This window comes from Durio zibethinus, chromosome 21, assembly GCF_047325235.1.
Source record: "Durio zibethinus cultivar Kanyao isolate XHJ-2024 chromosome 21, ASM4732523v1, whole genome shotgun sequence".
Lineage (NCBI taxonomy): Eukaryota > Viridiplantae > Streptophyta > Magnoliopsida > Malvales > Malvaceae > Durio > Durio zibethinus.
In genome coordinates, this window is record NC_143182.1 from 22,750,213 (window position 1) to 22,765,774 (window position 15,562).

The following is a 15,562-nucleotide window of genomic DNA, read 5'->3' on the forward strand; positions in this document are numbered from 1 at the left end:
AAAAATTTAAGAATCACATATTCTCTTTCAATATCACTTTCCTCTAAATCACTTTTTCTCTCGAAATTTAAGATTTCGTAAACCAAATACTCTTTTAAGGTTTTAATATTTTTACTTCTTGTCAACATTATTTCAAGATATCACACTATTATAACACGCATGTTATCTATTTCTATTAAAAAATCATTAATTAATTAATTTTAAAAATATTTTATTTTTATTTTAATCAAATTTAAGATTATATTTTTAATTGAAAATCAGATAAAAAAATTAAATCCTAAATTAAGCATTGATCATTAATACAAAGTTACTCTATAAATTGCTTAGTTCCATTTTTCCACTTAATTGCATATGCTAGGACTTTAAGAAAATGATTGGAAGCTATGGCCAAATTATGGTCTTTTATTCTTTGGTTTGAGTGCCATCTTGACTTAATTTTTTTTAATGAGCAATTCATGTTGAAATATTGGTAAATATTTATCAAATAGATAACTACTCAGGATCATGCCTGTATTCCTGCAACAATTAATTAAAGAATAAGTTGACTAGTTAATCTAGTTAAGCTTAGGCTTGGATTGATTGATCGAAACAAAACTTTCTCTAAATTGTGAATTGTCACCATTTCCAGTGTAGTAACTATTATCATCTTTGTCCCCAAGTCTTTAACCTAGTGGTTAAAGGCACTTAAAGGGACATCAAAGGTCAGGCTTCCCATTTCTCCTTACTTGTATTAGGATTTTGTCTTTCTGATGTAAAAAAAAAAAATTATTATCATATTTATCTTGCTAGCACTCTTGCTGGAAGATATATCTTTCATTTTGTTGATTGGTGTTTCAATTACAATAAATAGATGATTAAAAATGTCTACATAAAATTTATTAGGAATGATTATCAATTTTTATTCTCCTTTTTTCTTGATTTTAGCATGTAGAATTTTGTTTCTGTTTGGGCCCAAGGTGAAATCATCATTTCTTATTTCATGAATTCCTCTTGGATCTAATGGACAAATGACCACAATGGTTGTACAAGTACGTGATCTACTTCTTGGACAGATTAGTCGGAGTAAACATTCAACCTACTTTATAATAAAAAACATGTTTCCCCTCATACTGATATGTTAAGACCACTTTTTAGTGACAAATTGCCAACCATTTAACAACATTTTAATAAACTTGAATTTCGTAAGAATAATGTGCATACAAGTAAATTCTGGGTTGTCTCATTAAATTCTGCATTTATTTGAAAGTGTCAACAGAGTGGATATCCATTATTTTTGAAATATTTGTATTCGAATTTATTTAATAATTATAATATTTAAATTTGTTTAAACTTAATATCATTATCTAAATCTGAATCTATTTAAATATCAGTTTAAGTACTCTTCATTTAAATATCTTAATCTATTAAAATATCAATTTATGTAAATTTTTTGTCAAAATATAAAATAAACAAGAATTTTAATTTAAAATTTAAGTTCAATCTTAATTAATAATAAATAAAAGTTATTTTTTTAAAGTCTAAAATCTTATAGAAGTATAAAATTTTATATATTTTATATATATAAATGGATAACGGATATGAATATAGATTTAGATATCTATTATTTTTTATTAAATTTAAACGGATTTAAATATTAAATATTCAGTAAATACTATTCATATTCACTCTAAATTCATTACAGATAATAAATCTCTTATCCAAATTTGTTAATTATTCATTTATTATTATCCAAATTTGATATAAACAAATCGAATAATAATAGATATATTTTTATTTACTATTCATTATGATCTCTAATTTTATTTTATGTTGATTTAGTGGTGGTAAAGAAAGGTGCTAGGCAAGATGTTTTTGATCCTCTATATTAAATTAATCGAAAAATTGCATTTAGCTTTATCTTTACTAAAAGATAAAAAATTTTCTTCTTTCATGATTTTAGATTTTTAAAATATACCAAACTTAAAAGATGATACACATCTGAGCAAATCCTTATTTGATGTGGAATAGTACGCTGAAGCTTGTGTGAAAAAAGTTCTCTTTTCTTTTCTTTAAAATTTTATATTTTCTTTAAGGTTAAAATAATAAAATCAACCTTTTTTTTATTAATTTTAAAATTTATAATTTTTTCAATAATAATTTTTTTCATTACACTAATTAATAAAAAATTTCTAATAATTTTTAAAAATTTTTCTCACCCTCTGAAAATAGATTTATTTTTTATAAATTAAAAAATTTATTGAATATAATTTAAAAATTTTATAAAAAATAATTAAATGGTATCACTAAAAAATTTTTTTAAAAAATGAGATTTAGAAAATAAAACTTGGAATGTATTTAGAATTTCCCGTAGATAAAGCCTAGCGATAGTTTTTTCCATAGTAGTAATTACTTTAAGTCCACTGGCCCAAATAGTAATTGTATTTTTTATTTGTTAATTTCCGAGTTTCTGACATGCGAGTAGCAAATTAAAGCTTCAAACCTTATCGGCATTGGGGAAAATGGGGTGCTGCAACTGCTGGACCTTTCCCTCTTCCCCTCCTTTTTTCTCCTTGTATGATAGTAATAATAATAGTATTGCTTTTTCTTCTTCTTCTTCTTCATGGTCATTCTCGTCAGCCTCACACAAATACAATAGCTCCTTTGTTGCCCAGTTTTCAGAAACTTTAAAACTATCCTATATCTTCAATGCCCACTCCACTCGTTTCAGAATCAACTGCAAAGCTAAAGACCCAGAAGTTGTGGATTGCTTGGGTACAGGCCTGGACGCAGAGTGCCTTGTCTCTCGAAATGAAAAGGAAGAAAAAAAAGCAGAACAAGCTGAAAAGGGCAAAAGCAACACTTTATTGGAGTGGGCAGTGCTGGTGTCCCCATTCTTCTTCTGGGGTACGGCAATGGTGGCAATGAAGGAGGTGTTGCCCAAAGCAGGGCCCTTCTTTGTGGCTTCTTTTCGTTTGATTCCGGCGGGGTTGCTGTTGGTGGCGTTTGCCAAGTCAAAGGGCAGGCCTTTGCCTTCTGGCCTCACTGCTTGGCTTTCCATTGCTCTCTTTGCTCTTGTGGACGCCTCGTGTTTCCAGGTCTTTGCTTTCTCTTCCTTATCTATTCTTTTCTTTTCTTCCAAAGCATGGAAAACATTGTCCAATTATATATATATATATATATATTATATTTGTTGATGGAATCTTCAGGGTTTTCTTGCTCAAGGATTGCAGAGGACTTCTGCAGGTTTGGGCAGTGTATGTTTTCCTTTTCCTTCCATTCTAATTTGTCTATAATGGAGACAATTTAGTACCTAATCTCTCTCTCCTTCTGTGATAAGCATATTAGAAAGGTGACCTATTAATTATCCAAAAAATTTTAAAAAGAATGACCTATTCCTGTTTGAATTTTTTCAGGTGATAATTGACTCACAGCCTTTGACAGTGGCTGTACTTGCTGCCTTGTTATTTGATGAGTCCATTGGATTAGTAGGAGCTGCAGGACTAGCCCTTGGGGTTATCGGACTAGTGCTTCTGGAGGTAAGCCATAAGCACTAGTTTTTTTTTTTTTTCCCTTTTTTCTAAATCTATTATCAGTCTTCACGCTATGGTTTATGTACTTGTTCATCAATATAATCATTTATTACTTCTTATAATTATCACTCCAGATTTTCTTTTTTCCTGAATCGATTATCAGTCTTCGAGCTATGGTTTATCTGATTCATTAATACAAATACAATTATATATTGCTTCCTAGAAGTTCTGTCTAAATGTGAGATGCATGAATTATTTATTTATTGACCTTGTTAAATCAATCAAAAGCATGTTGGAGACAAAATAGCACTTAAAGGAAATTTGATGAGTTTTAGCTTGGTATTTGCTTGTTTTGAGTTATCACAATCCCATTAAGTTACCTGTATATAATAGACTCATCATTCTAGTGCAAAAAAAAAAAAAAATAACATGACTTCGATAGGGTTTAGAACACAAGCCTGATGTGAACCTTCAATTTTTAACTTCTCTTAATAGTTAAAATTAGCTTTCTTGATGAACTAAAAAGTTTAAAAGCTAGATTGCCCAAAAAAGTTCAGCTTTTAAAGTAGAAATGCTTCTAATGCTGGGCCAAACCCCCACTTTATCCTCTGCTTTAATGTCTTTTAGTCGAGACCTCAAGTTTGAACTTTTGGTAAAAGTTAAGTGCTCTAATACCATCTCTGTCACATCCCAAACCCATAGCCTTTTGTTCAAGGTTTATATGCATTTTTCATATACTAATGTGCAAAATACTAAGAAAAGATTATACTTTCAAAGTTATAAGAGCAATTCTAAAATACCAAGAAAAGTCCTTTAGGATCTAATATCACTTTCTTACACACCCTTGCCAAATACATTCAAACTTGTGTCTGAACTATTCTAAAGCTTAGTCTGAAAAAATTAAGCAAAGTTAAAGAGCCCACAAAGTTCAGCAAGTTGACTAATCATAGTTAAGGAAATGAAACGCACCGCAAGTAGAAGCAAAAAGAGACCAAATTGGGGGCATTTCCAACACCTTTAGAATATGGCAATCACAAGGTTCTAAACAAAGACTTATCGAAGTACTCATATCGAAAATAAAGCTCATAACTTATGAATAATCTTTGAAACAAACTAATAAGGTTCTTATACTCAAAAGCTCAAAAAATATTTTGAAGTTCTTTCTTATGAAAATATATACTTACACGGATAAATCTTACCAAAACAGTATTCACATTGGTTCACATTTCTCGTTGACACCGTACAGTAAAGTTCAGATTCCCATTGATGCATCTAAACAGTTCAAACTCCCATAGAGGATACTACCATCTAAACAGGTCCATATATCAATTTCTTATCAGTGCGCTGATGATCCAAACTCTCATTGAATAATCAAATGGGTCAAACTCCCATTGGTCAAATCTGAATGGGCATGGTCAAAACATATAAGGCTTCACTGATTTATGAAATAGGTCAAAATAGTGACATTAATGCTCATAAAATGTCATATTCAAAGTGCATAGGCTAATAAAATTTGCCTGATTTCATTTTGGTTTAGATGTGAAATTCTGTTAAAATGATTCAAAAAGCACATAAATCTCTTCAAAATTCTATTTTATAATACAATGATTTCAAATGAGTTTAAAAGATAATTTATACTATCATAGTAGATCAAATTGCATAAACAAGTCCAATAAAGTCATTTCACTTTTAAAAAGAGCTCTAATGATGTTAATAGATGAAACAACTCTTAGACAGAGTTCCTGAATTCAACCAAGAGATATCTTCAACCAAAATGTATAAATATTGATAACCATCCTAAAACACTCTAAATAGAAATAATTTGAAAAGGGTTGATAACTATGCCTTTGGGATCATTTTGGCATACTAAATGTATTTTGGAAAGGCTTTAATCTGAACTTAAATGGTATATCAGTAGAAGTTGAGAGGTTTTGATAACTGGAGTAATTGGTACAATGAAAACTAGTTAAAGCCAAAAAAAAACACATATGACTCATTTCTAACTTAAAGGTCATATGGTGATCAATAAAGAGAACAATTTTTTAACAAAAGGATTCAACAACAATCTAATATGTCAAATATAAGGAACATCAATGTATTTCAATAGAATGGTTAACTGAAGGCCAAAGGCTGCAAATATTAGGGAATTAATTATAATTAGCCACTCACTTGAAATCAAAACTCAAAATCTCCTAAAAATATCAATTTATCCTTGAAATTAGGTATTTGAGCTTAAAAATGTAGAAATTAATTTCCAAATGCTTCCAATGCCAATACCTTTTTCCATCAATCATCATATGTTTACTCACGATGAACTGATTGAATACCTTATGAAATTTCAAACACCCAAATCAGTAGGAAATGTTTAAGCTTAAAACAATCAAATAATCTGTTCTTCCTTTATTCTCAGAGTTCTAACTTATCAAACCTAAAAAATGATTAGACAACTAAGACAACTTGCTACAAATTATAGGTCATAGCCTAATTATGCAATCAACCTTATAAAGGCACGACTAAGTTTTAAAACCAAAATACAGCATTCAACTACTGGCAGGAGAAAGAACAGGTTTCTCTATTTCCTTCTGATTTTAGACCGGCTTGGCTCTATTTAAGACACTTGGACCTGAATCAACTGATTTTAGACCAGACTGTATGGACATTGTAAAAGTTAGCTAATGAGTCATCAATCAAAATGGGTTGTTGGCTGGCACTAAGTGGCGACTTGTACCTTGAGGTATCTATATGCTGTCAATCTTACAATCCAAACTTCAAATGATTTTGAATTTATTCTATAAGTTTTCATATTTTCAAGTAAGAACCTCAATGATTCTTGATTTGTAACTTAGCACTTCAAAGATTTGCAATTCATAAGTTAACACCTAAAAATTTCATAATTATAAATATCCAATGTTGTCAAAATATCATCAAGATGCTTTGCCAAAGCATCTGGTCCCACTACCAAGATGAGTCTCGATGCTTTGATTCATAGGAAATTTCTAACTAAATTCAATCATGGGAGAATTTGTATCCTAATTTACTACATGATCATGAACACAACAATGAAGTAGATCAAGGAGCTTCTGTTAGAACTTTTGCTTTGCCATTGCTGGGAAGTTGAAAAAATGAACAAAATTTTATCTTTGTATTCAACATTCTCCTCAAAGATGGCCTAAAAACACTCAAATTCCTTATCAAAATTTGAAATAATAATCTTGGTCAATACCTGGAGTTGAACAACTCATTAGTGAAATGCTAAGCGACAAGTAGAGTTTTAGAGGTTTTCAAACAAAGAACTAATTGACTCATTTTAAATAGCAATCCACCTGTACAGAGATTCAATCATGATGCAGAATACTGGTACTATTTTTTTTTTTTTTTCCAATGAACTCTAATTTCCTCATTTTGCTTTCTATGGGTTAAATTTTAAGAAAACTATGCCCTCTCTTTTTCACACACACACACACACATGCACACACACTAGTCTTAGGTGGTAGTACATATTGCAGAGTGTTAAATGTTAAGGTCTTGAGTTGGATACCCAGATTTTTGGATGTCGTGAAATAATTTTAGATTTGTTAAACTAAAATATTTGAATATTTTATCTTGTAATTCGAGTATTCTTCGTTGAATCCCAAAAAATTACAATATCCATACTAAACAGGATAATCAAGGCAAAACCCAAGAATATCTGGTATTGATATAAGATATGCAGATAATTGATCCAATACTAGGATTTTCAGGTTGAACACTTCGATCTCACTCCAAACTCATCTTGAATTATTCAATCAACATTTTAGACCTCAAACTGATCGAGAAACAACTTTTTGCGCATCTTTTAATTGAATTAACCACTTTGCTTCAAGCATTACCCATCTTAGCTGAAACTCATAGAAACTCATTAAATACCTATAAAATGATTTTGTTAATTTGCTCAATTTTTTTAGGCTACAGATCATGGGAAATCAAGTTGCATAGTGCTTCATCTCCAAGCTATTAACAAATTCACATGTAATTCATGGTTTTCACTATTGGATGGGAATTTTGATCTCCAAGGAGTTGTTTGTGCTAGATGGTTGTGTCCAAGCCTTAGGGAATGTGTTTATGTGAATGAATAATATCAAATAAGTTATGTTTGATTTGAAATTACCCATCAGGAAGTGATGCTTTGGGCTTGACATGAGTGCCCACCATTTTGATATAGTGTAGTGAGTAAAACTCAAAAAATCTAAATCACGAAAGGATGATCTTGTTTGCATATTTGCCTCATACAATCATACATGTACAGAATTTTATAGAAAATTTTTTAACTTTTAGGAGGTTAGTTATGGACCTACGTAACACTTTGTTTAAAACAAACTACCATTTTCTTTATTCCTTGTGAACCATGGTTTGTTCATTTTGTTTTAGAAGGGTGAGGTCCTAGTTCATTTCTTTGAACAGCTATCACTATTGTGCTTTTTAGTACAGTTCTCATGTATATGGTGTCTTCTAAGAGATTTTGTTGTTGTTTAAGGCTTTATATTATAATATATTTTGATCTAATATAATTTCATAGTTTTAGGCTTTTGCTTAAGCAAATAAGATTGTTCATATGTTTCCCCTTAGTATGAGATGAACTGTGTTTTGCAGGTACCTGCACTTGCTTTAGATGAAAGTAATTTTTCACTATGGGGGAGTGGAGAGTGGTTGATGCTCCTTGCAGCTCAGAGTATGGCAGTTGGAACAGTAATGGTCCGCTGGGTTTCCAAATACTCTGATCCTATCATGGCAACTGGATGGGTAGGCATCCCAGTTTCCTCTATCGTAAGCTTATTATATATCTGTCATTCTTAGTGATGCCTCTCATCGACTTTGGAAAATATCTTTAGTTTTTACTTATTTTCTTTCTTTCTAAAGAGATAGTTGGCTGCATACATGACAGAAGATAAGAGTGAGACAACCATGACTTTAATAATTTGTCATCTCGGAAATTAAATAAGCAAGTCATCATCATCCACAATCTCAAGTTTTATTTTCACAAAAACAGGTCCATCAACCTCTCAGCTTCCATGCTCGTTTTTCATATTGACATCTACATCGACTTACCCTTCAAAACCTGATCATCCTTCCTTAGGTTTGTGTACTTGAACCACAAGATGAAGTGTGTATACATTACTTTTACATATTCGATGTCATGCTTCTTCTCTTCCTTCTACTCTCAACAACTTTCCCCTTCACAATATCAGTTTCTCCTGAAACTTGTTTTCAATTCCTATGAAACTAGATTGGGACCAAAAGCTCAGAATGAAACTATAGTTTCATTTTTTATACCTTCTCTGCATTGTCAAAACTAGAAGAAAGACATAACTTTCAAGATATTAGTACATGTAAAGAGCTAAAGGGTGACATTTGTGAGTGGATGTACCCCTTTCTCGATTGATTATATGTAATGATGCTCGTTTTTAACCTTAAGCCTATGTTTGAATTGAAGGGGAGGAAAAGTAAAGGAAAGAAAAGTTGGGGAAAGGGAAACCTTTCCTTGTTTGGATATTATTTAAATTAAAATAAAGAAAAGGAAGGGGGATTGAGCATCCCTCATTTTCGCCCAAATGCTCCATTTTTCAATTACCCCAATTTGGGGCAAAATTAGGGAAAGAAAAGAGATAAAATTTTTTAAAATATAAAATGACATTTATATCATTATTATTTTCATCAAATTTCAAAGAATACATTGTAAACTTGATAAATGATATTAATATTTACTTTTTATCACATCTAAACTCCTTTCTCTACTTATTTTACTTTCTTATAACTTTCATCAACTTCTAATAATAAGGTCTTCAAATTTATTTTTATGAATTTTTTGTATGTATATTATATTATTTTTTTCTTTTAGAATATTTTCTTTATTTTATATGAAAATAAATTTGAAATTATTATTGATTTAGGTAATCTACCATTGTCCATAATAAAAAGAAATCATATCTTTTATTTTTCCTCGTTTAAGCTAGAGCCTTATATCTTTTTTTTATTTTATTACTACTTCACAAATTTGAGAAAATAAAACATGTCCATGAAAAAACACATACAATTGGAGAAATTATGTTGATGCTAATGTAGCTTGTAAATTTGTGAGAAAATACTAATGTAAGTTTATAATTAAATTTATTTACTAAGACATATATAGATTTTGTAATTTTCTCATTAAAATTAATTTTGAATAAAATATAAATGTCTGGAAATAATTCCAAACATACATTCTTTTATGGATTAATAAAAATCCATTTCTTTTATTAAAATTTTCCTTTTCTTTTACTTAAATAATTAATTTGTAAATTATTCGGTTGATAAATAAAACATTTTATTTAAAAAGGGTAAATTTGGGAAAAATATTATAATGAATCATTTCCTTTCCGCTCTTTAACCAAATAATGATTGTTAGGATTTATTTTCTTTCCTTTCCTTTGTTAATTTTAGCTATCCAAATAGTGAGTACATATATCCTTTCCTTTAAAAATCTTCCTTTCTTTTCTTTTGCTTTCGTTTGCTAATATTTATCCAAACATACTTTAACAGCGTAGTTGGTTTGGCGTGCAAAATTATGGAGTGTAACGGATAAAATAAGATAAGGAAGTGGATTGGATTGGATTAGATAATATCATCGTGGATTGGATTGGATTGATTTAGATAATATCATCTTATACGATGTTTGGTGTATGTAAGGATTCAGAGTAGTTAGGATGATTTTTATCCTATACCATGTTTAGTGTGTGTATAATTAAGGATAAGATAGGAAGTTTTTTCAATGGTCAAAAATACCTTTACTTAAATAAATATGATAAATTTTCAAATTTATGGTTATAAATATAATTTTAAATTTTTGAACAAAAATATATATAATTTTTCTTTTTTTTTTTTCTCTTCTTTTCTTTTCTTCTCCTGCCAACCAAAGGCTAGCCACTGGATGTGGAGGGTAGGATTTGACCCCTGCCACTCCAGAGTGGTGACCAAAGCTACTGGATGGTGCACGCATGGGCTACATTTGACCTCTTCTAGTGCCGATCCAATATTGAGCTCTAGTTGGGCCTCTCCTCAATTGATCTACCATGAAGATTGGCTCTAGCCTTTTTGTTGGCATGAAAGTTGGCCAACAGTGGCAGGGAAAAGGAATGAGGAAAAACAAAGAGGAAAAAAAAGAGGAAAAAGGAATGACACCTTTCATCTTAAATTAGCTTTAGTCAACTTTTAGATGTAAGTTTTAGGGGTAAAATAGGTAATGTAAAAGCATTTTTCATCTATTAAAAGTATTCTCCTATGCCACTGATCCTAGTCTAGGACTCAACAACAGCCACATATTTTTGCAAGTATGTGAAGCTACAGATTCTAAATAATCACTTGCAACAAATGCTTAAAGAAATTCCAAAATAAGTTTGAATTTAATCTTGTAAAGTTAGATAAGATCAAAAATAATTCATAAGAGGTTTTGAAATCCTTCACCTCATTTATTGTTAGACTAGGAATCTTTAAAGTTTTTATCTATCACTGAATAGTAAGTCGAAGCTAAAATATCATAAGTGCTAGAAACATTCTCTTGACCCGAATTCCACAAAGACTAGCCAACTAGTAGTTGTTAATGGATTCAAAAATCAATGTTTCATTGGAGACAATTATTCACAAATTATTCAGATTTCAATAATTAAATGAATTTTTAGATTCAAATAAGGAAGTATGGTAAATAAATAATTTGAATGGTCATGGATACAGATTGTTCAAAAATCAATGTTTCATTAGAGACAATTATTCACAAATTATTCAGATTTCAATAATTAAATGAATTTTTAGATTCAAATAAGGAAGTATGGGTGGTAAATAATTTGAATGGTCATGGATACAGATTCGTATTCAAGTAAAGATTAAGATTCATGTATGATTCTAGATTTAGATTCATAAACAGATTGAATGGGCTACAATCACTTTCACTCTAGTGCAGGTCTAGATTCAGAAATACGCTCTAGTGCAAGGTCTAGATTCAGAAATAACCTTAAAGAGGCTAAGTATAATGCTGGCATGCTTAAAGAGGCTAAGTATAATGCTAGCATGTAATACCAATGTATCCATCCCCAATGGTAGAGTCCAAAACACAGACAGATTCAGATTCAATAGGCTATGTCCACTTTCATCCTTGTAGCAAGGTCCAGATTCAGAAATATACCCCGTATAGGCTAAAAACAAATTAGCATGTTTTCCCATTTTATTCATCCCCAATGATAGGTAGGCTCTAGAAGGTAGCCAAATTCAGATTTTATAACCATTCTGATTTCAATTCTTTTATGGATTTACAAAACCATGATGACGAAGAACATTTTTGCAAATTCCAATTCAATTCCAATATATTTTTCCAAGGCATAATTTCTAGATAGATTTGAATCATAACTCATTAGCTCATGGTTTCCAAATCATTTTACCATTCACAAAACATTCCATCAAAACAATCCAAATGAAGACCCATTTTCATATAAAAATATACGAAACCATTTTTGGCATATTTCTAACATATATATACTTACACATTTAAAAAACAATTGGAGATTTGGTAAGTCACTTAATTTGTATACAATCACATATGATTTCTTGATGTACCATACGGTTATCAGCCTAATATTTATAAATTACAACTATGTATAAGTAAGAATCACATATTTAGTAATTAATATGACTGTACTAGCCTTCAACCAATCCTAAACTCTAATTCTTGCAACTTGTTACTGCTTACTAAAACAATTATCTTAAGTTATAAAACTCCAAATCATTATTAGTTTAATGCATTCGAAAATGACTTAATATTGTATAAAGATCAACCCGTAACTCCACCTAGAGAAAGTACAGTAAATTTTCTAAGTTAATGCTGGTGTAGCTATTGAACAGCATACACACCCTTTAATAAGATAGGTTTATCTTTTCCATTTGATTATTTTGAAAGTAGACTTGACTAGATTTTCATCCATATATAATTCAAATATTGAAATTGTCCAATTCAATACAAAACTAAATCGAAAGTTGTAGATACCCAGCACTTTGGTCTCTACACGATATGTTTTTTTATTAAACCATATCAATCTAAATTCTTTCAATATCAGCCATTAACACCAATCAAATGATCATGTTTTAGCTTTTAAAATAATGATATAAATATATTATATCTACCAAACTCCATCCAACCACCATTAAAGGGAATATCTAATTGCATATTATCCAAGTAGGTTTAATAATTCTATCTTTTATTTTAGCAGCCAACAAGAATAATGTTCTTCCTAATAAAGAGAGAATTTTTTTTCTTATCTCGAAACAGAGACAATCTAATTATATTCTAGCCTTAGCTTGATCATGTAGGATTTCCAGCCTTGCATGACGAATTGTTAGTGAATTCTCTCTTATTGTTTTATTTTCATAACAAATAAAATGGGCTGCTAACTTGGTTATTTATAACCATCCTACCTGGCTAATGGCTGAAGATTCAAAGCCAGCCTACAATTGTTTCAAGGTCTACCGCAATACTTCAACAGCAGCCACCATGTGTTCAGGGTCTCCTACACCTTTCAAAGTTAGACAGCCAACAAATTTTCCAGTGATCTGAATTTGTTGTCTTGAAGATTCGAAACACCAACAGATTTTAAATATCTAAAACTTGTTGGGCTTGTCTGCAATTACATCCTACATGCTGTAGATCCTAGAATTTTAGCCTCCAAAGAGTGGGGACTGAGAAGGGAGAACTCAAGACTACTTACCTTGATAGGCGAACAAAGTTACTGATTGAGCCAATCCCTTGTTGGTACAATAAAGCAATTATAATATGTATAATTTAAGCAACGCTAAATCCAAAAAGAATCTGAATTTAGAAATATGGAAATTGCAGTTGAGCCGAAAAAATAAACAAAGTTAATAAAATAACTCTCTGAATAAACACCTTTTTCAGCCTTGGAAATAGTTGCCCAACCTCTACACCTTGTCCCTTCAATCTCACATTTTTTAGGACATTAAGCATATGTTAATTTTGACTTCATGTGCAACCACACACTCAGAATTCCTTGAAAAGTGTAAACACCCATTTTGGCAAAACCATGAATTTTTCATAACCCTAATGAGAATGTTAACCCCACAAAAGCTAGTCATTTAAGAATGAATCCAGAATACTTTGAAGATCATTCCAGTAATAGCATTTATGAATCCCCCTGATTGCTTTCAGCCTTCTTCCTCATGGCTAAAATCTCTAGCATTCTTCATACCCTTCTCCAAAGAAACTACCCTTCCAAATCCACATCTGAAGATTTTCTAAGTACGGAGAGGGTTTAAAAAAAACTACAAAAGGAGGTAGAGGTAGAGGTTTGATCTAAGTTCATAGTTGTTTAGGCTGGGTTATCTCAATCTACCAGTCTAATTGTGTCACAATTTTTTTTTCTATTTTAGCGAGTAGGGCTCTGATACCGGAAAAAAGGATTGGTTGCTTCACAAATACCAAAATATAAGCAATCTGGAGTTAATTTTATATATATATATAATTTTCCTCCTATAGGCTCCATTTTCCTGTCTTGCTACTTCCTTTTAGGGGTACAAAGGTTTTTGAGATAATTGATGCTGCAAAGTTACAGTAAGTCATACTTTGTCCTTTTGTCTACTTGCACAACCTCTATGTAATATGGAAATTGGAGACTAATGTACATGTAATCTTCTTGCAGCACATGGTTATTGGTGGTCTTCCTCTTGTTGGAATTTCCATTCTCAATTATGATCCTGTTTTTAATGGGAGTTTTCAGGAGCTTTCGGCAAGTGATGTGTTGGCACTCTTTTATACATCAATTTTTGGAAGTGCCATCAGCTATGGTGTATACTTCTACAGTGCAACTAAAGGTTAAATTTGACTTGAAATTTGAACGAGTTTTTTTCTTTTCCATACCTTATCTTGGTAGTTTCCTTTTTTTTTTTTTTTGGGGGGGGGGGGGGGGGGGGGTCAACATATGGTGCATCTCTGATCTGAAAGTTGTCTGGCATTTCAGGTTTAAACTTGTATATGAAATTTGATTTGGCATTACTAATGGATTTCAGGTAGCTTGACGAAGCTCAGCTCCCTCACCTTCTTGACGCCTATGTTTGCTTCAATTTTTGGGTAAGATGTTGCATTGCACACAATGTTCAATTTAGAATTGGTAATGTAGGATTCTAATGTAATGTTAAATTTCTGACATGAAAAAGTAACATCCATAGATGTGTCTTAATGTAGTAACATCCATATATATATATATATTTTACATAAAATAGATTTTCTGGTCTTTGTAATTTGGTCCACTGCTAATGCTGTGATTCCTGACCATAGGTTTTTATACCTTGGTGAGACCTTCTCAACCTTGCAACTGATTGGGGCCATTGTCACCATAGTTGCCATATACATGGTTAACTTTCGAGACAGTTTACAGTGAAGAGCACGTTGTAGATGCATATGACTTGTCTGAAATAGAATGATTTTGACTTTACCTGATTGGGCCATGTTTGGAGCCAGACTTGCTTTTGAAAGATGGGACATGGTTGAGGAAAGTGTATGAGGTTTGAGATGCCTTGCTAAGCTATTGAAGCAATTAGTCTCAGTAAATATTATTCTCAAGAGTGCTTGACTGCCCATCGCTGCCTCTGTTAGAGGGGTGGGATTCAAACTCTACTTTTTAAAGAGATTCTTGCATCAATTATTGAGTCAAATATGCATCAATATATTTAGATGTGCTGTCTCTATTCAATCAAGGCTTTCTAAATGTAAAGTAATGTTTTAACGTAGGCTGTGAACATCCGGTTTTTTCTTTCTTTTTTTTTTTTTTTTTTACATCAAGGTAATTGTTTATTTTAATTCTCTAATTAGGATATTTTAAAACTTTATTCTAAAACAAAATGATTTGTTTTGACCAAAAAACAAATATGATTTGACTCAGATTGCATATCATCATTTTAATCCGATCAGTGTCTCTTTCCTTAAATCCTCTCCTCTTGACATCCTCTCTTTTCTCTCTCTTTGTGCAAATCATTGATATCTT

General features: G+C 31.1%; 1 protein-coding gene across 2 annotated transcripts; it reads left to right on the forward strand.

Moving 5' to 3' along the window:
* Positions 1-2,419: 2,419 nt before the first annotated feature.
* On the forward strand, positions 2,420-15,308 carry LOC111305830 (nodulin MtN21 /EamA-like transporter family protein). 2 transcript variants are annotated; one of them, XM_022903684.2, is made up of 7 exons: positions 2,420-3,074; positions 3,186-3,233; positions 3,393-3,515; positions 8,139-8,288; positions 14,300-14,393; positions 14,589-14,649; positions 14,857-15,190. In XM_022903684.2, exons 1-7 carry the CDS (start codon positions 2,499-2,501, stop codon positions 14,957-14,959), a joined length of 1,155 nt encoding a protein of 384 aa, XP_022759419.1. In that variant the 5' UTR covers positions 2,420-2,498; the 3' UTR covers positions 14,960-15,190. The 2 variants fall into 2 exon arrangements, with proteins under 2 accessions (XP_022759419.1, XP_022759417.1); XM_022903682.2 differs by having other exon boundaries at positions 2,423-3,074; positions 14,222-14,393; positions 14,857-15,308.
* The last annotated feature ends 254 nt before the right edge of the window (positions 15,309-15,562 follow it).